This window comes from Narcine bancroftii, chromosome 12, assembly GCF_036971445.1.
Source record: "Narcine bancroftii isolate sNarBan1 chromosome 12, sNarBan1.hap1, whole genome shotgun sequence".
Classification (NCBI taxonomy): Eukaryota; Metazoa; Chordata; class Chondrichthyes; order Torpediniformes; family Narcinidae; genus Narcine; species Narcine bancroftii.
In genome coordinates this window covers 72,597,400-72,619,469 of record NC_091480.1, presented here as the reverse complement: position 1 = coordinate 72,619,469, position 22,070 = coordinate 72,597,400, and the positions used below count along the sequence as shown (strand labels likewise).

Below are 22,070 nucleotides of genomic sequence, written 5' to 3'. Positions count from 1 at the left end.
TGCAAACAGTGGCCATTCATCCCATCAAGCCAATGAAGTCTCTACTCGTCTCACTGCTTTGTCTTATTTCCCCATTGTTTCTTCCCACAGCTGCCCAAATGTTTGGTTTTTTTAATTGCAACCATGTTTCCATCAGGGCAGTATCAGGGCAACTGGAATCCATCAATGTTGGCCAACTATTGTTGGACACTGACACGAGAGGCATCAGATGCTGAGTTCAAATAAAAATCAGTGGCAAAACATTTTTGGGTCAGTTGAATGAACGCAATGATGCAATTAAACATGCTACATAAAAGTTAATTTAATGTTTCTCAAAGTTCCTACTTGATTAACACAAATCTGACATTACAGTATCTTTGTGTTCAGCTTGAAGTTGTCGATCATATTCCCCAATTTCTTTTCAGGAAGCAAGCCTTTTGAGAAACTTTGTTTTCCAGTGTATCCAAAGTTTTGAAAGTTAGAATTGAATCTATTTCAGTCATTCTTTCAGGAAATCCATACCAAATCTTAGCAACTCCCCAGGAGTTTATGTGGATCTAGGCCCTTTTTCACATACATTTCCATTCACGATTGTTGTGGCTAAGTGACTAATCATCCAAATATAGTCTCACGGTTGTGGTGGCCTTACGGAAAAAGTCCCCTGTCATTGTGGTCTCACAGCACAGTCCATTGTCGTGGTGGTCTCATGGCACAGTCCCCATTGTTGTGATGGTCTCACAGCACAGTTGTGGTGTTCTCACATCACAGTCCACAGTCATGGTGGTCTCATGGCATAGTCCCCTGTTGTGCTGGTCTCATGGCCAGCTCAGATCTACCCTCAGCCATCCCCTCTGTCCACGTCAGTCGATAGCTAGTGTAAGAATCTGGAAGAATTTTATTTTCCGCTTTGTACCAGCATTGTTAAAGCAAAGGGTGAATTGTTCCTGCCCTTCCCACTGTGCAAAGAGAACTAAGTATGGGAGGACAACATCATGGAAATTAATGAGAGAAGTAAACCTCTTGGTCCATTGTCCATGATGGATAAATATGAATTTTAATTATTTTTAAAAAAATTTAGATATACAGCATGGTAACATTCCCTTCGGCCCACAAGCCTGTGCTGTCCAATTACAGCCAATTGATCTGCACCCCCCAGTATGTTTTTGAACAGTTGGAGGAAACCAGAGCACCCAGAAGAAACCCACGCAGACATGGGGAGATCATACAAACTCCTTACAGACAGCGCAGAATTCGAACCCTAGTCCCACTTGCTGGATCCGTAGCAGCGTTGCGCTAACCACTATGCCACTCGTGCCACCCTTTGATTGATCTATTTCCTAACTTTTGATACATAGCCTTACAGTTATGGCTTCATCACCGAACAGGGTTTAAACATGGAGATTTTAGGTTATGTAGCCCACGTGGGACAGAATATTAACAACCGTTCATGATGGTCTTGGGTTTCCAGCAGGTAAAATGTCACCAGTAGGAGAATGATGGCATAACTGGGTGCCAGCTGAGTGCTGCAAGATGGTATTAATGGATATGGAAGCCCAGTTGCTGGTGTGCAAATGGCCAGTGTCTGTGAGTTGTGACTCTATGATCCTACAACAGGGTAGGCTTTGATCATTTTTGAGTGGCGATCATTAAACTGCAGTGGGATAATATATACAGTAAAATCCCTGTTATCTGGAATTCAAGCAAGCAGCAGCCTTAAGCAACCGGCAAAAAATATCACTGAAAATAAATAGATAAAGAGAAGTTTAAAATTGGTGCGCCTCACCATTAGTTTGCCAATCCATGCAACAGGAAACCGGAAAATTCACTTATCTGGCATCTACCAATCCACAGAACTGGATGCCAGGGGTTTTTACTCTACTTAACTATCCTCATCCTTCACTTCTCCTGAAGATGTTAATAATCCATTTCTAAAAATATCCAATCAAATAAATATGTCAACAGCGAAAGCAGCTTGGCCTTTAACCTAACCACAATTCTTGGAAATGGAAAGGAGTTAACAACGCAGTTGATGAGAGATGCTGTGAATAGGATTGCTTACACCACGAGCAGCTGAAGATGTTGCATAACAATCAGTTCATTAGGTTCACGTAAAATCGCATGTGGCATCAGAAGCCAAATCAACCATGAAGATTTACTTTGTACACCTATTATTACCCATGTTAATTTAATGCAGTACAAAAGCCAAAAATCTGGATGCCAGAAATACGGACCACCCGAGAATCAAGACTTCTCGAAAACACAAATTTTGCGTGCATGCATGTGTGCATAAGCGTCACAGATGCACAGCGACAACAAGCGACCAGGCGGAAGTCACAGAGACATAAGAAAAAGTATTTTTTTTGTTCTTTGCATTTTATATGAAAAAATGTTTTGTTAATAAACTATCAAAATGCACCTGTTTATTCTCCTTAAATTTTAATTTTAAATGTTCTGCCCAAGAATCTAGAAAATCAGAAAATCTGGACCGACCCAATCTCTGAGCAGTCTGGATTTTAGGACATTTACAACATTCTTTAACTCAGCTGAGGGAACCACACTTACCACTGGTCCTTGGTGGATAATGTTTCTGGGCACTTTACTGGGGGAGATATCGTCCATTTTAATCTGTTAAAAGAAACAAAAATGTGTGTGACTGAGTAGGACTCCTGTTGAAGATACGGAACCAGGCTTTTTCTGCACAACCGCCACCCAGGCTGCTTGTTCAAAACTTTTCAGAATGATTGCAAAATAGTCACAGTTATGTAAAGTAGAATAATGAATGTGGAGAAAAGGTTACGTCACCATGACACAGAAGGTGAGTGCAATTACAAAACATGTTAAATCAGTGAAAACTTATTTACAAAATCTACTCTGAAAAATAACAGTTGGAGAATAAAATAGTCCTCAGGGAAGGAGAATAAAGTGTCCTCAGGGTAGTGGAATAAAATGGACCTCAGGGTAGTAGAATAAAATGTCCTCAGTGTTGTCAGGTTGAACTGACTAAAGAAGCTAACTAACTAGTGGGACTTTAACACAATGTAACAATTAACTAGACTGGCCATTCTCTGCTTAAAATTTCCCTGTGAAGCTGCCAAGTTTTCGATTCTTCCATTCTTTTCTCTCACCAGCTTCATAAAAAATATATACGTGGTAAAAAGAAAATGTTTTTACTGAAATCTGCTGAGGTCCCCAGAGATACCGTAGATTGCCCCTGTTAAGAATCACTAAAATAAGAGCATCTCATCGCAGCACTGTTTATTTATTTATTTAAACACGCAGCACGGTAACAGGCCTTCCTGGCCCACGAGCTTGTGCTGCCCATTTACACCCAATTTACCCATAACCATTTACCCATATGTTTTGAAGGGTTGGAGGAAACCGGAGCACCCAAAAGAAACCCATGCAGACACGGGCAGAACATATAATCTCCTTACAGACTGCGGCACATTTGAACCTGTGTCGCTGTTGCGCTAACTGCTACGTTCTTTATGCTCACGTTTAAATATATAAAATGCAGCTGTGGGATGTATTACTGTGATAACTCCTTCATATCGTGGATTGAGCTTCAAGTTGAGATGTGTTTCCTGATATGCTAACACTGAAGAATGAGTTTTCACTATCGCTTCAGAGCAGCCGTTCTCAACCCTTTTTTCGACTATGGCCCCCTTAGGACTCTGCTCAATGTTTAAGGGCCCCCGTCCCTGTGAAGCAGTCAAGTTTTGGTTTCTTCTGCACTTCTCTCCTACTGACTACATAAAAAACATTAAAAATATTTATGTTATTTGAGGTGAAAACAAGGCTTTTACTTAAATATATGCTGTGACCTGCAGTGGGTTGTGGGGGGGTGGGGGGGGGGGGTGGGGTGGGGGGAGGGGGCATAAGGCCCTTGTTGAGAATGGCTGGGTTCGAGTTTTTCATGAGCATCATTAAACATTAAAGACCGGTCACAAACCTTTTGGGACATTGTGAATCCCATTTGTTTTTCCAGACTTCATTTAAAAGCGAAGTTACCGTGTGGAAGGTTAAATAGTCTTGTCTGGTCTCATATTCTCTGAGGCCAGAAGTCGTAAACCTGGACAAAGATCTCCATCTTTGTTCAAGGGTACAAATCAAAAAGAAACACACAGAGCCCCACAACTACCTTCCCCATTGCTGCCATCCCATCATCCACAACAATCACTTTGTCATTCAAACCTTCCTTGGACACCACGTTTGGAAATTGTCACCTCAAACCCATTATGCTTTGTAGCCATTTAAATGTTCCACTGGAGCAGATAATTTGTAAAAGAAAGGAAGATTTGCTTCCAGAGATGGCACCATATTCCAATCTACCTGTGAAAATCCCAGAGGGTTACTAAAATCATAAATCGGTGTTAAAGGAATGAAAGAGTTTTGCAGATGACGCGAAGATTGGAGGAGTTATGGATGGAGCTGAAGGTTGTCGAAGGTTACAACAAGATATAGATAGGATTAAGTTTAGGGGTTGCAAGAAAATGCATAGCGATAACTTGGAAAAATGATGTGGAATTGAATATACAAAAATGGCATAATGAATTGCAATTGTGTTTATATTTGGAAAAAATAACTTACAATTTGCAAAATAATTATTCTTTCTTTATTAAAATATGGAGTTTATATTTGGATTGTATGAGTATTGATCTTAAGTAAGAGTTAAGTAAAGAGTTGGCACGCTGATTAATTAATTCTAAATGTATATTTTTAAGGCTCCGAGGGGTGAAGGAGGGAGTTAAGATGTAGTAGTTAGTAGAGGGAGGGAGGGAGTGGGGGGGGGGGGTTTCTTATCATTATCAGTATTATTTTTTATGCTTTTCCTTCTTTTTATATATTTGTATTTGTATTTGGTATTTTCTTTTATTTTGTAAAATTCTTAAATAACATTTAAAAAAAAAGATATAGATAGGATACAGAGTTGAGCAGAAAAGTGGCAGATGGATTTCAGTCTGGATAAGTGTGAGGTGATGCATTTTGGAAGGACAAGCCAGAAGGCTGAGTACAGGGTTAATGGTCGGTTATTTAAGAGTGTGGATGAACAGAAGGGCATTGGGGTCCAAATCCATACATCTCTCAAAGTCGCCGCACAGGTTAATAGGATAATTAAGAAGGCCTATGGGATGCTGGGATTCATTCATAAAGGGATTGAATTCAGGAGTGGAGAGGTCATGTTACAATTCTACAAATCTATAGTGAGACCACACTTAGAGTATTTTGTTCAGTTCTGGTCACCTCATTATAGGAAGGATGTGGAAGCTATGGAGAGGGTGCAGAGGAGATTCACCAGGGTGTTGCCTGGATTGGGAAACAAGGCAAGGTTAGCAGAGCTGGGACTTTTCACTGGAGCATAGAAGGATGAGAGGAGACTTGATAGGGTGGACAGTCAGCACCTGTTTCCTAGGGCAGGATCAGAGGACATATCTACAAAGTTAAGGGAGGGAAGTTTAGGGGAGACGTCATGGGTAAGTTATTTTTTTTACACAGAGTGGTGGGGGCCTGGAATGCCTCACCAGGGATGATGGTGGAAGTTGTCTCAGACAGACACATGGATGGAAGAAAAATAGGGGATATATGGGTCAGCACAACATCAAGGGCTGAAGGGCGTGTACTGTGCTGTATTGTTCGATGTTCTATGTTTAGATTGGGTTGACTGCAGCCCTCTAGATTTTACTATGACACACATGGGAAAGAAGTAAAATGAGCTGACGCTGTGTTATATATTGCTTGTGGAAAATATTCCACATGACTTATTTGTTGATTAAAAGTCAGCTGATTCTAGGCAGTAATAGAAAGATCAGTGCTATTCATTACTGGAGAGTGGTATACTTACTGATACTGCAGGATCATCAGATGCAATACCAGGGACAAAGTCTTCGAGCTATCAAGGAGAGCAGCAACATATAAAAGAAATACATTTAAAAATGGTGACAGGACTTTGCAGATTTCTTTTTACTGCATGGTTACAAGTCATTACGACTGCAGTTGTTATAACATGAGATCACAATTAATTCAACAAGTTCTAAGCTTGCTTACTTATTATGACACAGAAAGAGGCTCTTTGGCCAATTTAGTCCATAGGACTCTCTGCTAATTATCCTATTAATCCCACGCTCCTTTTTTTATTTCCATCATCCTCTCTCACACGTCTGTCAACTTGCCTTTGATTCTTCTTGTAGTTTACCAAAACTAAACAGTAATTTACAGTGACCAGTAATCCACCACCTTGACTTTAGCAAGTGGAACACCTGGAGGAAACCGATGCAGTCATGAGGAGAACATGGACAGTAGTCGTTGGAGTTCAGAAGGACGAGGGGCATTTCGAATGCTGAAAGGGCTGGACAGAGTAGATGTGCCAAGGTTGTTTCCCATGGTCGGGGGTGGGGGGTGGGGGGTGGGTGGAGGTCCAGGACGAGAGGGTATAACTTCAGGATAAAAAGGCGTCAATTTAAAACAGAGATGTGGAAATTTTTCTTCAGTCAGAGGGTCGTGAGTCTGTGGAACTTGTGGTCACAGGCGACTGTGGAAGCGAAGGTCGCTGGGTGTATTTAAGCCCTAGTCAGGGCATCAAGGGTTATGGGGAGGAAGCCGGAGAGTGAGGCTGAGTCGGAGGATGGATCAGCTCATGATTGGAATAGAGGAGCAGGCTCGATGGGCCAATGGGCCAGTGGGCCTACTTCTGCTCTTATATCTTGTGATCTTGTGAACATGCAAACTCTACACAGACAGCACCCAGGGCCAGGGTCAAACCCAAGGTGTGAGGCATTTGAAGTTATTGAAATATTTTATAATCAAAAATGTCGTTTCTTCCTCCTACATCTATGAATGAGGCAAATAGTGATAGCCTTTTAGCAATGATGGCCTTTAACTTGTCAGTTCTTGCACACCTACCCTTTATGTGAAGATATGCCAGAGTGATCAAGATTTATTGTAGAATTTTCTTTTATAGTTTAGTCTTTGAAGCCACCAGTGTCCCAGTTATGTTCTAGGTCAGCCATTCTCAGCATTTGTTTTGGCCACGGCCCCCTTAGGACTCTGCTCAAAGTTTATGGTCCCCTTCCCTGTGAAGCAGTCAAGTTTAGTTGATTTCTTCTGTACTTCTCTCCTACCGACTACAGAAAAACATTTAAAAATATTTATGTTCTATGAGGTGAAAAGAAAACAAAGCCTTAATTTAAATGTGCTGTGACGCCCCCCCCCCCCCCCCCACAAGTGGCCATAGGATCCCCGTTAAGAATGGCTGTTCAAGATCAAAAACAAAACCAGAGAATAAGAAATGAATTGATCTATACTTTCCCACTGGAAAATAATGCATCCTCCACCCTCTGCTCTCATCCTCTTGTACCTCCCTGAATTTAATTGTTGGCAGTTGTTCCTTTGGCAGTAGGAAGGGGTAAAGGATAAAGGTTCCATTATTCAATATGTAATACTACATTTTAGAATGGGACCATCATGAAATTCTTTAACTTTGTCTACTGTAAGGAAGACAGAGAGTCGCCACTTTGTCAGACACCCCTCACAGAAATGAGGCCCCAGGGACGAATGAGCTCACAGCCCCTGGTTCACATTCTCAGCTGGCATCTGTTGAATTGTGCTATTCATTAAATCATAAGGATATAATGTGGTATCATGGAGTTTAATAATTTTACTGTATATGCCATTGTATAGGATGATCTGAAACTTAACATTTTCACCTTAAAATCGGGTCGTCCTATATACCGGTTATAAAATCTGAACCTTGACTACGAAGTTTCAACACCGTTGCCATCTTCCTGCTGACTCCGATACAATATCACGCATGCCCGTTAATTATTTTCAAAGTCTTAGCACTCCCCCGCAGGGTCCATCTACCGGTCCCAATGCTGTCGGGTCTGCACAGGCTTTAAATAGCCTGTTACACGAACCAACAGTGGTTTATTTTAAAATATGCAAATAAAATTTGAACATTTAAATGATCATTTGTTATTAAAATATTGTGATTTTCTTTTAATTGCATCCACTGCGGTAATTGCCAGATTTGGGGTCATCTTATAAAAAGGGTATCGCTCAAAACCAACATTTTCAGTAGAAATTCTGGGGGTCGTCCGATACAGAGTTGTCCTGAACAATGGCACATACGGTAATTCTTTTATAAAATCCTCCCTCAATGTTTTGCAAGTTCTTTATTAACAGTAAAATGATTGATCTGTTATTGTTAAAATCCAGAAGGTGCTATGCAAATTAAAATTTTAAAATTTAGACATGCATCACAATAACAGGCCATTTCAGCCCATGAGTCTTATCAAATTTACATCCCATTAACCTACAACCCATGATAAGTTTCAAACAGTGGGAGGAAACCGCAGCCCCCAGGGAAAACCCATGCAGACACGGGAAGAACGTGCAAACTCCTTACAGACAGCGCGGGATTCGAACCATGGGTGACGCTATAGCAGTGTTGTGCTAACTGCTACGCTAACTGTGCCGCAAGTTTGCAAATTTCTTTTTTTGTGAAGTAGATAAAAGTGCTGGAGAAACTCAACAAGTCACATAGTAAAAGGCAGTCAATATTTCTGGCCTGAGACCTTCATCGGGAATTAGTTGAGTTTCTCCAGCACTTTTATATATTGGTGATCTGGCCTTGACCTCATAGATTTTGAGATCATGTAGATTTATAGATTTTCTAGTTTAAATATCTTTTAAATTAATTTTTTAATTAAATGTAAATTTTAATTTTTTTAATTAAAAAAATTAAAAATTAAAAGAATTTAGACATACTGCCACGATTCCGTGCCACCCAATTCATACCCAATTAACCTAAACCTCTGGTATGTTTCGAACAGTGGGAGAAAACCTGAGCCCTTGGGGAAACCCATACAGACACAGGGAGAAGGTGCACACTCCTTACAGAGAGCACGGGATTCGAGCCCCAGTCCTGATTGCTGGCTCTGTAAAGGAGTTGCACTAACCGCTACGACAATTGTGTCCTAGATCCTGTGAAGAAACAGGTACTCACGCAAAGTTTGCTCCAACCATTAAGCAATCGAATGAAGACTTTGCTTCCTTCTATTACGTAGACCAGGGAGCCCTCTGGTATCAGGGTAGTCGACTTTAGCATGAGTTCAACATTCTTAAATACATGGCTCTGTTACAATACGAATACATTAGAGCTGTCAATATAATGGAATGATTCTGAGTGTAATATTTTGCACTAACACGAGGAAAAGAAGCAGGCTTTGTAGTGGAATGGTGGAACTCTCTTTTCCTGGCAATATCCTCTCTCCCACTCATTTCCTGAAAGTGTTGGCTCCTGGTTATCACCAGTTCTGTGATTGGCCCACGTTTCCCAAGAGCTTGGCCAAATTTTCATCACTCAAGGATGAGATTTCACAATGAACGCATGTGGTGATGAGTGACGACATTAGTTCTGCCTGATTTTGGACAGCGTCCACTCTCTATCACATCTGCACATCAGGCAGGGTTTGCCAAACTTCCACCAGAACTGAAAGTTTCAGGTAACAAACTCAGGAGGTGATCACATTTCATTTGAGTCTCCAAAGCCTTCCCACTGTCCAGAGGCCACAAGTGGGATAATCTCCACTTATCTGGTTGTGGATGCTTTCTCCCAGATCACACACAGCCTGACTTTGAAATCAATATAATTTTTTTCATTGCAGCTGGATCTTTACTCCTGCACTTCCCACCCCCTCCCCCCCAACCAACATCATCATCGTCTCCTCAAGACAATGAGACAAGGACAGTAAGCACTGGCCTTACTAATGACATACAAATTGGTTTTTCATCGTTGTTACATTTACTCAGTTCTTGTTTTGCAGAATTCCACATTTGCAGTAACAAATTTAAAACCTGTTTATAGGCAATTACATAAGTGGACAGGCCTTGGAGTTCTTGTTGCATTCTTCCAACAAACAAAAAGCTCATGCTTGATGGATTTTGCCTTTGTGATCACAATAATGTGGCAGAATTTATTTTTATTTGAAACTGTGTAGTGCAGTTGACCATTCTTGCTGGCTTACCTTTAGGTTGCCTCCAAATGAATTCTCATTGACATTGGAAACTTGGCAATCTATAAAGAAACACACTAGCGTCTAATTATGCCTGGGATTAAAAAAACATTGTTGCAATCAGTTCAATTAAGATACCATTCTTGAAAAGTTTGATTATTATTCCAGTATAAAATTTCATTGGGTATTATTTTACTGTTATTCTTTTCTCATGGAATCTTACAGTGGTTCTCAACCTTTTTCTTTCTACTCACATCCCTCTTTAAGTATTCCTTATGCCAGAGGTGCTCTGTGATTAGTAAGGGGTTGCTTAAGGTGGTATGTGGGTGGAATGATAAAGTTTGAAAACCCCTGTTTTAATCGAACCTAATTGACTCGTTATGTGCACAGTTTCATGACTCCAAAGGAAATGGGCCAATGACAATTGTTCTCAAGCAAAATATTTCTGTAACAATTGGGTCTAGAGCAGTGGTTCTCAACCTTCCCTTTCCACCCACATACATCCTTAACCAATCCCTTACTAATCACAGAGCATCTATGGCATACGGATTATTTAAAGTGGGATGTGAGTGGAAAGGTTGAGAACCACTAATTTCTCTCTGAGAATCATCACACATTAAGTTAACACCCAAGTCACTTACCACATCCATTGTTTGAGAAGACATCAAAAGTTGATATTTTATGAAGTACTATTTTTATCACCTGATCCTTGCAAGGATCGACAATGAGATAGACAACAGACTCGCCAAGGCAAATAGCGCCTTTGGAAGACTACACAAAAGAGTCTGGAAAAACAACCAACTGAAAAACCTCACAAAGATAAGCGTATACAGAGCCGTTGTCATACCCACACTCCTGTTCGGCTCCGAATCATGGGTCCTCTACCGGCACCACCTACGGCTCCTAGAACGCTTCCACCAGCGTTGTCTCCGCTCCATCCTCAACATCCATTGGAGCGCTCACACCCCTAACGTCGAGGTACTCGAGATGGCAGAGGTCGACAGCATCGAGTCCACGCTGCTGAAGATCCAGCTGCGCTGGATGGGTCACGTCTCCAGAATGGAGGACCATCGCCTTCCCAAGATCGTATTATATGGCGAGCTCTCCACTGGCCACCGTGACAGAGGTGCACCAAAGAAAAGGTACAAGGACTGCCTAAAGAAATCTCTTGGTGCCTGCCACATTGACCACCGCCAGTGGGCTGATAACGCCTCAAACCGTGCATCTTGGCGCCTCACAGTTTGGCGGGCAGCAGCCTCCTTTGAAGAAGACCGCAGAGCCCACCTCACTGACAAAATGCAAAGGAGGAAAAACCCAACACCCAACCCCAACCAACCAATTTTCCCTTGCAACCGCTGCAATCGTGTCTGCCTGTCCCGCATCGGACTGGTCAGCCACAAACGAGCCTGCAGCTGACGTGGACTTTTTACCCCCTCCATAAATCTTCGTCCGCGAAGCCAAGCCAAAGAAAGAATTTTTATCACAATATTTAAATTATGAACAAAATTCTGAGTATCTTCAGAAAGATGCTTGCCAACTATGCAAATAGCATGAAAGAGAACTTTGCACTGCTGGTCAAAATGACTTTGTGGTGGCTCCTATTAGAATTTAAAAATTATTCATCCCAGGGGTTGAATCCGTGTGGAAGGATAAAAGGATTGTCTTAGGCTGCCTCCAAATATTGAAGGGCAAAACAGTGGCAGAAAATTTTGATTTTGATAAGTGCAAGGTTGGGAAGACTAATATCACAAGTACATTTAAATAGCAGGGTCTGTTGGAATATTGAGCAACAGGCTGACATTAGGGTACAAGGCAAGGATCCCTAGAGTTCACAGCACAGGTAGATAAGATGGTGAATAAGGATAAGGAACTACTTGCCCTCAGAGAGAGTTTCCTAATACAGAGGAGAGCTATGTAGAACAAGTGGGCTTTGATTTAGGGTTACCATATATATTAGTGTTATCGTTGAATTTTTTTGGACCACTTTTTTGGGCCAAAAGTGGTGTGGGGTGGGGGGGGGGGGTGGTCAAGTTTTATACTTGTCAAATGTTTGACCTCAGTCGTTTAAGACATCAGGAGCTCGGATGGCTCAGATATGGTAAGTCCACGGTCGGGACATTGGGAGCTTGGATGGATGGGGGCCACAGTGAGGGTTTGCAATCGGGGCATTGGGACCTCAAATGGGCAGGCGGTCGGGGCCAAAGATAGGGCGGGGGGGGTGACTTTTACATGAGTCACACAAAAACACCCAATTTTTAGGGTAAAAAATGGAGGGGGTCAACCTTTACACGATATTGACAATTACACAAGTATATATGGTATGTAGAAGGATTTGAAAATGATTTTTTTACCTAAAGGATGGTTGGGAACTTGTACAAGGCAGTAGAGGTACATACTCTCACAGCATCTCAACGGGCATGATTTACTCAGGCATCGAAGGCCATGGACCAAGTGCTGAGGAATAAGTCAGGTTCAGTGAATACTGTGAGCATTCCTGAGAAGCAGGAGCCCAACAACAACTCAATCTTCACAATGTTCACAGATCCACTGCACATTCAGAGGCCTAATGACATCTAGAGGGATAGTTGGTATCAGTCCACCTTAGTGTACTGCTTCTAACTCAACTACTTCCTTGATAACTTGTTCCATATACTCACTACGCTCTGTGTGAGAAAAATGGCACCTCTGGTCCCCTTTAAATCCTTCCCCTCTTGCCTTAGATTCCCCTACCCTGGAAAAAAGATTATGACTATCTTATCTATGCCCCTCGTGATTTTCTAATTCTCTACGTTCACCCCTCAATGACCTATGGTCCAGGGTCATTTGCTCCAGCCTATCCAGTCTCTCTTTATAACTTAAGCCCTTTAGTCATGGTAACATCCTCATGAGTCTTTTCTGTACCCTCTACAGCAGACACACAATTCAATTTCATGATGTCCCAACTCTTGTACTCAATGCCATAGTGATGAAGGCAAACATGCCATTCGTCTCTGTGCTACTCTATCTCCCAGTGTTACAAATGTCAGGGAACAGCATACCTATATCCTGAGGTCTCTCTGTCCTACAACACTTTCCATGGCTCTGCCCTGGTTTAACCTCCCAAACTGAAACTCTTTGCCCTTGTCCAAGTTAAATTCCATCTGCAGATCCTTGGTCCACTTTCCTAGTTGATCTGGATCCTATTGTGACTTAAATAACCCTTCTTCACTATCCAATATATCACCAATTGTGGCATCATCTGCAAACTTATGGGCCAAACCAAATGTATTTTAATCTCAAAAAAGAGCAAGACTATTTCTTTAAAACTAACTCATTACTGGTTCAATCACTGTCTTCATGGATGTAACTTCACTTAGATATGCAGGGACCCATCTCAAATGGCAGCATATTGGAAAGAGTCTGGTTATTGAAGGCACTAAATTTAACTTGGGAACATTGTGAGTTAAAATATGGCAAAATTATTGGGGATAAAATACATGAATATAATCTTAATATATTTCTGATTTTGGTTGTGAAATATTCCAGCAACAGGTAGAAGTACCTGGGCTCCTAATGTTCAGAGGGCTGTTGTGCTGTTCGTGATTCACCTGGTGGAAGAAACACATCAGATCATTAAAGGTGAATCAATGATGCCTGACAGTGAAACATATACCATGAGAAAGAAAGTTCCATGCAGTCTATCCTCCTGTGCTGAAGGTTTGGAGCCTATGTTCCTATCTAGTTCCATGCATTGAGTCAGAAATAATATCTCAAAAGAAGAGAGAGAACAGAGCCTCCAGTTCACATTTTCATCTTGAAATATTTGATGAAGAAGTCTGTGCAAAACATGAATTCAATGCACAGAGTATTGATTGCACAGCAGAATACTTAGAGAGAAAGTATGTTGTCCAGGACACAGGGATAAATCCCTCTGGAGAAGTTATCAATAATATCCACCTGAAGAGGCAGAAAAATATCTTCCTCCAATAATGCAGCCCATTTTAAATCTGTATTGAAGTATGAGATTCAGTAATAGGCTGGAAGGGTGCTCAGATATTTAATTCTCTGAGTCAAGGCTAAGCATGTTGATGGCAGAGTTAATGGTGTGACTTAAAAGCAGAGGGGTCTGGGGGGGGTTCAGGTCCAGAGCGCTTTGAAAATGGCCATGCGAGTAGATTGGGTGATCAAGAAGTTTGTGGTATACTTGCCTTCATTGGTCGGGTCAATGAGTGCAAAAGTAATGAAATTGTGTTGACTGTTGCCAATAATGCGCACATCTCTGAAGATCTATCCTGGGGCCTCCAAGTCGATGCAATCACGAAGAAGGCTCGCTCACCAGTGGCTATACGTTGTGTGGTGTTTGAGGACATTTGGTATGTCACCAAAGACTAAAGACTTTCAAACTTCGACAGGTGTACCCTGGAGAGCATTCTGACTGGTTGCATCAGTGTCTGGTCCAATGCATAGGACAGGAAATGACTACAGAGAGTTGTGAACTCAGCCAGTGCCATCATGGGCATCAATCTTCACTCCATCAAGGACATCTTCAAGAGGTGTGGTGTCTCAAGAAGTCTGCCTCGATACTCAAGGACCCTCATCACTCAGGCCATGCCCTCTTCTCATTGCTACCATCAGGAAGGAGGTACAGGAGACTGAAGACAAACGCTCAGCAGCACAAGGACAGCTTCTTCCCCTCCGCCATCAAATTTCTGAGAACAGTGAACCACAGACACTAACTCATTTTTCTTTCGCACTAATTTATTTATTTTTTTTAATGAGGCAATCTTGCACTTTTAAGGCTGCCGACAAACAACAAATTTTATGACTCATGTTTGTGGCAATGAATTCGGATTCTGATTCTGAACAATGCTGACAATACAACATAGATCACAGAACAATCCATTTGTCGGTGCTGAGTGTGGTGTCCAAAGCAAATTAAAACATTATTTAAGACACACTTAAAATACTACGTCAGCTCTGGTCACCCCATTACATGAAGGATGTGGAGGCTTTGAAAAGGGTGCAGAAGAGGTTTATCAGGATATTGCCTTGCTCAGAGGATATGAGTTATGTGGAGAGATTGGACTAACTAGGGTTGGGTTTTTTTTTGGAGCAGAGGAGGCTGAGGGGAAACCTGACAAAGGTTTCTATTGATCAGGTGGACAGTGAGAAACTTTTCCCCAGGGTAAAAGTGTCGCTGACAGGAGGGCATGCGTTTAAGGTGAGGGGGAGGAAGTTTAAGGGAGATGTGCGAGAGAAGTACTTTACACAAGAGTATTGCCTAGAACGGACTGCCAGGAGTTGTGGTGGAATCAGATACAATGGTAGCATTTAAAAGGCTTCGAGATAAACACATGAATACGAAGGGAGCAAAGGTATATCTATCAAGTGCAATCAGAAGAGTTTTGTTCATCATGTTGGCACAGACACGTGGGTGGTTTTGTTCTATGTTGTGTTTCACCAAAACAAAACTGATGCATAGTTAAAATGCACACAAGTTATGAGCAATAAAATCTGGAGTCCGATTGCCTGAATCTTTGAAACCTTGTGCTGAAATAGAATGCAATGATAAACACTAAAATCAGACGTCTTTGCAACCTCCATCCATTGTTTAGTTCAATGGTATTCACTTTAATTTATTTACTGGGTTTTGGAACTTCATTGTCTGCATAAGGCGGACCGCCCTTCAAACGCACTCCAGCATCAAAAGGGACTTCAGGATTGTGAAAGGATTTTGTTATTGTTCATGATAATAAATTCTGATTCTGATTGATATGCCTCATCTTCTCTCCCTATCAGGTCCACGGCAACTCTAATTTTGCTCTCCTTGGTGAGCTGTGGGGAGAGGGGAAGAGATGGGGTGAGAGCAGAATGACCATGTTAATAAGTTTATTGTCATGTATATTGTACATTGTGCATATACCCTAAATTCCCACTTATTACAAGTTAACAATACTCTTTGCAGACGATGCCGCTTTAGTTGCCCATTCAGAGCCAGCTCTTCAGCGCTTGACGTCCTGTTTTGTGGAAACTGCCAAAATGTTTGGCCTGGAAGTCAGCCTGAAGAAAACTGAGGTCCTCCATCAGCCAGCTCCCCACCATGACTACCAGCCCCCTCACATCTCCATCGGGCACACAAAACTCAAAACGGTCAACCAGTTTACCTATCTCGGCTGCACCATTTCATCGGATGCAAGGATCGACAACGAGATAGACAACAGACTCGCCAAGGCAAATAGCGCCTTTGGAAGACTACACAAAAGAGTCTGGAAAAACAACCAACTGAAAAACCTCACAAAGATTAACGTATACAGAGCCATTGTCATACCCACACTCCTGTTCGGCTCTGAATCATGGCTCCTTTACCGCCATCACCTACGGCTCCTAGAACGCTTCCACCAGCGTTGTCTCCGCTCCATCCTCAACATTCAGTGGAGCAACTTCATCTCCCACATCGAAGTACTCGAGATGGCAGAGGCCGACAGCATCGAATCCATGCTGCTGAAGATCAAACTGCGCTGGGTAGGTCATGTCTCCAGAATGGAGGACCATCGCCTTCCCAAGATCGTGTTATATGGCGAGCTCTCCACTGGCCACCGAGACAGAGGTGCACCAAAGAAGAGGTACAAGGACTGCCTAAAGAAATCTCTTGGTGCCTGCCACATTGACCACCGCCAGTGGGCTGATATCGCCTCAAACCGTGCATCTTGGCGCCTCACAGTTCGGCGGGCAGCAACCTCCTTTGAAGAAGACCGCAGAGCCCACCTCACTGGCAAGAGACAAAAGAGGAAAACCCAACACCCAACCCCAACCAACCAATTTTCCCCTGCAACCGCTGCAACCGTGTCTGCCTGTCCCGCATCTGACTTGTCAGCCACAAACGAGCCTGTAGCTGACGTGGACATTACCCCTCCATAAATCTTCGTCCGCGAAGCCAAGCCAAAGAAAAGAAGACAGGTTAACAATACACAAAAAGAAAAACTATAATAGTAAACTAATTGAATTAAATTAAAAGAAACATCAGATAAATCAGATAAATCCGATAACTGCTCACGGTAAATCTTAGTGCAAAAAGGTGACTTGCCACCATGTAGATAGTCTGTTATTAGTGTAACTTGAGCCTGATGTGGCTGTTGGGAAAGAAACTGTTCTTGAACAGGTGCTGGACTTCAGGCAGCACCTCACATAGATGGACAGGACATCAGTGCCCGTGATGGACTTGGCTAGGTTTGCCAATCTCTGAACCCTTGGCATCCTGGGGCACTTGCCAAACCAGGTTGTGATGCAACAGCCAGTGTACTTTCCGCAGTGCACCTGTAGAGGTTTGATAGAGTATCTGACGATATGCCAAATCTCCTCAGAAGGTAAAGGGGTCGATGTTCCCTCTTCATGGTTGCCTCAATGTACTGGGTCCAGGAACGACTTTCTGAGATATGGATTCCCAGGAACCTTCTCTGCCTTCATCCCATCAATGAGACAGATGCATGATCCCTCACCTCTTCTTCCTAAAATCAACAATAAGCTCCTTGCTCTTGGTGACGTTGAGAGCAAGATGGTTGTTCTGGCCCCACCCAACTAAATTCTCGATCTCCATTTGGACTCATCATTTCCATTCTCAGTGGCCTTGTTAGTGAATTTGCAGGTTCAGTTGAAGCTAAACTGAACGGCATGATCATGGGTATACAAGGAATAGAGGACTAAGCTACACAGCCTTGAGTGCCTCTGGGTTGATGGTCAGCGTGAAGGAGGTGACGTTGCTGATCCACACCAATTTGTGCCTGCCAATGAGGAAGTTGAGGACCCAGCTGGAGAGGGATGGCAGAATCTCAGGTCCTTTAGCTTGGTCATAAGTTGCTGGTGTGATGGTGTTGAGTGTCAAGCTGTAGTCAATGAACAACAGTCTGATGTAGGTGTTTCATTGTTCCAGGTGATCTTACAGAGTTCAAGGCCAGCGAGATGGCATCTGTCATAGACCAGTTGTGGTGACAGGCAAAGTAAAGTGGGTTCAGGTCCTTCCTGAGATAAGAGTCAATTCGTTCTGTAACCATCCTCTCAAAGTACTCCATCACAGTAGACATAGGTCCCAACAGCCAATAGTCATTGAGACACGTCACCTTGTTGCCCTTAGCACTAGAATAGTGGGTGCCCTTTTGAAGCAGGTGGAGACCTCTGACCACTGTAGCAGGAGGTTGAAAATGTCTGCCTGAATTCCAGCCAGTTCATTCGCAACTTGACACTTTTTGAGGATTCACCCTCCTGAAGGCGAATCCTCGGAAATTTATGAAATTCATTTCACCTAACTAGCCTGTTTCATTCTTGATTATGGTCTATTTGAAACTAATTGGTGTAGAAGCACCAAACTCAACAAGATCAGAGAGAAGATGAGCTAGGTGAGCAATGATGTAGGAGGAGAGGCTGCCCAAAATTTGCAATGATCTATCTGCCACACAAGTTTGTGCACCAATTTTTAAGTGTAAAATTTAAGGAGTTGACTATTACACACTTACTACTTTTGTAGTGCCTGCATCATTCAAGGCGTCGAGAGCTCGGATGGATGGGTGGGTGGGTGGCTAGGACCAGGAGGTAAGTCCACGTTTGGGGGGAGGGCGGGCATTGGGAGCTTGGATAGGCAGGTGGCCGTGGCCAAAAATGGGGGGTAGGTTCAATTTTTACAAGTAATATTTGGAAAATACAAGATTTTTTGGCCAAAAATAAGGTTGTGGGGGGGTTTGAGTACTTTTACATGGTATCGACTGCTACACAAGTGTACGTGGTAAATCACCAGATACTTTTCATAAACAAAATCGATACTTGCTGGCATTTTGCAGAAAGGTCTTGGAGGCAGCGGAAAAATTCTCTGCAAATAACAGCAAAAACAAAACACATATTTAAGTGAAACGGCAAAGCAAGTTTGTGTTGAAATCATTCAACGAGTGAATGTGCCTACATTGTAATAAAATGATCCTGGAATCCCCGGTGACCCCGGAGGACCTGGGACACCTGGAATGCCTGGCGTGCCCGGAATGCCCTAAAGAAAACAGGGAGAAGTGTGTGTGAAAAGCATTCAAGGAAACAAGTTCAAGTTTGAAATCACTATGCCTGAAAACTCACGATCTTAAATTTTAAATTATACACATACAGTAAGAGTTTAGACCATGAGCCCGTGTCGCCCAAATACCCCATATGACCTACAACCCCCAGTACATTTTTGAATGGCGGGAGGAAACTGGAGCCTCAGGGCAGAATGTACCGACTCCTTACAAAGAGCGCGGGATTGGAACTGGGTTTCTGATCCTGTAAGAGCATTGTGCTAACCGCTCCACTCTCGGTGCTGCCCTATTTTCATCTGCGTGTTTTGATACCATATTCCCCCAATGTTGGTGTGAGATTCTCCATCAATCACAGTAGCCTTGGATAGAAACCTGATTTTGTATTCAGCCTTGAATTTCAGTGATTTCTGTGACGTTAACACATTCCTTGGCACTGGTTTTGATAGATAAATGGACATTATAATCCATGGAGCCAAGCATTTGAATTTTGCACAGATGACAAAATATTTTATTCCATAGCGTGAAAGGAATTAAACTTTTCTTATTTTTAAGGGTGAGTGCATATGTGCAGTTTTGTGAGTATTTGTGGATGTGTATGTCTGCACATAATATCCCTGGGCTTTGAACTCTGTCTTCATTCCTAAGAAAGCTTCAAATTTTTCTAATTCTTATTTGTCACTGATATTCCAGTATTCTCCGGAATTCAGATCAGTTAAAATAATTGAAGTAAATAAGCTGAAGATGCTGGCAAGGAGAATGCTGAGAGCTTGCTTCCCTGAGCAGCTACTAGGGTGCAAGATCTCAAAATCCATGACTGCATATTTTGATCAAAGTCAGGAGGGAGGCCTCTCAAAGAACTGCTTGTCATGTAATTGCTACTATTACATATGTGTCATATGTGGATTGTGAATAAACACGTGACCTCCCTACCTGTCTGGAATATTGTGGATTGCGGCTGGACACATGTCCTCCCTGTCTGAAATTTATTCGGAAGTCACATCACCTGTCAATCAAGGTTGGACTCCAGCCATCCATTAGTGCACACCTTGCTGTTGGTTCATTTAAATCACCTAGGGTCATTATTGGCTAGACACACTGATCAGACTATATATAACATTCTTTCTCCCTGTCTCATGGTCCAAGCCCCGGACATCGCTCCATGCCAGGTCACGACTGTGGACATCACTGGAAGTGTCATGGGTAAGGTGTGCACTACCCTGAAGCTGAGTCAGGGTAGTGCACACCTTGTGATAAATCAGTGGTTGCAGAGAGCCATACCCTCATTGGTACAAGGAACTGGGAGTGTGTGTGAAAGTCCATCTGTAGAGTGTGTACACGTGTAAGCATGTAGAGTATAGCAAACTAATGGTATCGGAGTCCAACCTGGGTCAGATGTGAATGTCTATATAGTTGTTTAGTAATATAGTAATTGAGTTCATTTAATGCTCCCCCCTGTTTGTCTCCTGTGTGTTTACTAAATTTACTTGCGATTGTAACACTTGTGTCCAGACTCGTCTCTTTGTGAACCCACCGAACCTGGTACTCTTCCAAACACAACAGTATGTTTACATTTAAATTTAGACATACAGCATGGTAACAGGCCATTCTGGCCCATGAGCCAATGCCACCCAATTACACCCAAATGATCTACAACCCTTGTACATTTTGAAGGGTGGGAGGAAACCAGAGCCCCCGAAGAAAACCCACGCAGACACGGGGAGAATGTACAAATTCCTTACAGACAGCATGGGATTCGGACCCAGGTCACTTACGCTGTTATAGCATTGCACCAACCGTGCCAATCTTATTGCAGTTTTACGATTTGGCTTACATGGTCTGTAGAAGATTCTCCCTTCTCCCCCTTCAATCCTGGAAGGCCCTGTTTGCAGAAAAAAAGAAACTATATCATTTTATATACACAAGATCAACTGTTATTCTTGAAATGCACCCCATAGTAACCAACTCTTAAATTATCATTCCTCTCGTTAACACCTCAAAACTTTCCTTTCAGCTAGTGCAACATTGCCATTTTAACTCCTCCATCACCTTCCAATTCTAGTGTGTAACTATTTATTCTGAGAAACACGTAATGTGGTTTCAATGACCAGCATAAAGGAAATCTTGGCAAGTTGTTTTGAACAGCAAACTATCATAAAGGATACAATTGTTGGTCTGCAATCATACAATACCAATGAAGGCATTGTGGCCTTGTCTCCCTGTTTGAAAAGGCTATCCAAGTAAGGAATAAAATCCAATAGGAAAAGTGCCCTAACCATGGCCAACATGAGTAACTGGTATTAGATCAGAGAAAAAGGCTTGCAATATTGCTAAAAGAGCAATAGACCTGGAGACTAGGGAAATTTGCAAAGGAGGACAAAGAATATGATAAAAAAAATAAAAGGAAAGTACAATACAATCTTGAGTAATTAAAGTACAATCTCATGAGAAACATAAAAACAGTAAAATGTTCTGGCAATATTTTTAGCAAAAATTAGAGAGGGTCCTCACAGATTGAGGCAGGATAAATGAATTCATAAGGAAATGGCAGATAAATTAAACAGATAATTTGTTTCTGTTGTTACAAGATCAAACCAGCAACCACAAAGAAGGCATATCACACAGGGGTAAAGATGAACAATTACTTTATCAACAAATATTCACCTTCAAACTTTAATTCAAAATCCCCCCTTTGATAACAATGCCCACTGGTTACTATGCAAATTTCTATAACAGTGTAAAACTAATAAATTCCCCAGCCTAAATATAACATATGTAATTAAAGTCTGTTATATTTCCAACCAGCCCACAGAAAAACTTAGACACAAAATAAACACAAAACACACAAGACTCACAAAACTTCGGTCTCAACCGAAGCAAAGATCATAAACAAAATTGAGAGAGAACACAAAATTCGAAGTTGTCTTCTTGTGCTGCTTGCAGAAAGAGGAACAATGGCTTGGTCCGGATCCTTCTGGGCTGCCTTTGCAATGTTCATCCCTTTTAAAATGCCCAACATTCTAAACTTCCTCCCAGACAATGACTCTGCTTG

The 22,070-nt window shown here is 42.2% G+C and overlaps 1 protein-coding gene across 3 annotated transcripts in view; it reads right to left on the bottom strand.

The window, feature by feature from the left end:
* The window catches only part of LOC138747530 (collagen alpha-1(XV) chain-like), a 108,991-nt gene that overhangs the window by 6,000 nt on the left and 80,921 nt on the right, over positions 1 to 22,070 (bottom strand). For all 3 annotated transcript variants that reach the window (XM_069906822.1, XM_069906821.1, XM_069906820.1), the window contains 8 exons: positions 20,853 to 20,900; positions 18,919 to 18,999; positions 18,787 to 18,828; positions 13,534 to 13,579; positions 10,005 to 10,054; positions 8,984 to 9,112; positions 5,822 to 5,869; positions 2,542 to 2,604 (listed from right to left, as the gene is read on the bottom strand). In XM_069906822.1, the coding sequence (XP_069762923.1) occupies positions 2,542 to 2,604; positions 5,822 to 5,869; positions 8,984 to 9,112; positions 10,005 to 10,054; positions 13,534 to 13,579; positions 18,787 to 18,828; positions 18,919 to 18,999; positions 20,853 to 20,900 (507 nt within the window). The remainder of the gene's footprint in view (positions 1 to 2,541; positions 2,605 to 5,821; positions 5,870 to 8,983; positions 9,113 to 10,004; positions 10,055 to 13,533; positions 13,580 to 18,786; positions 18,829 to 18,918; positions 19,000 to 20,852; positions 20,901 to 22,070) is intronic.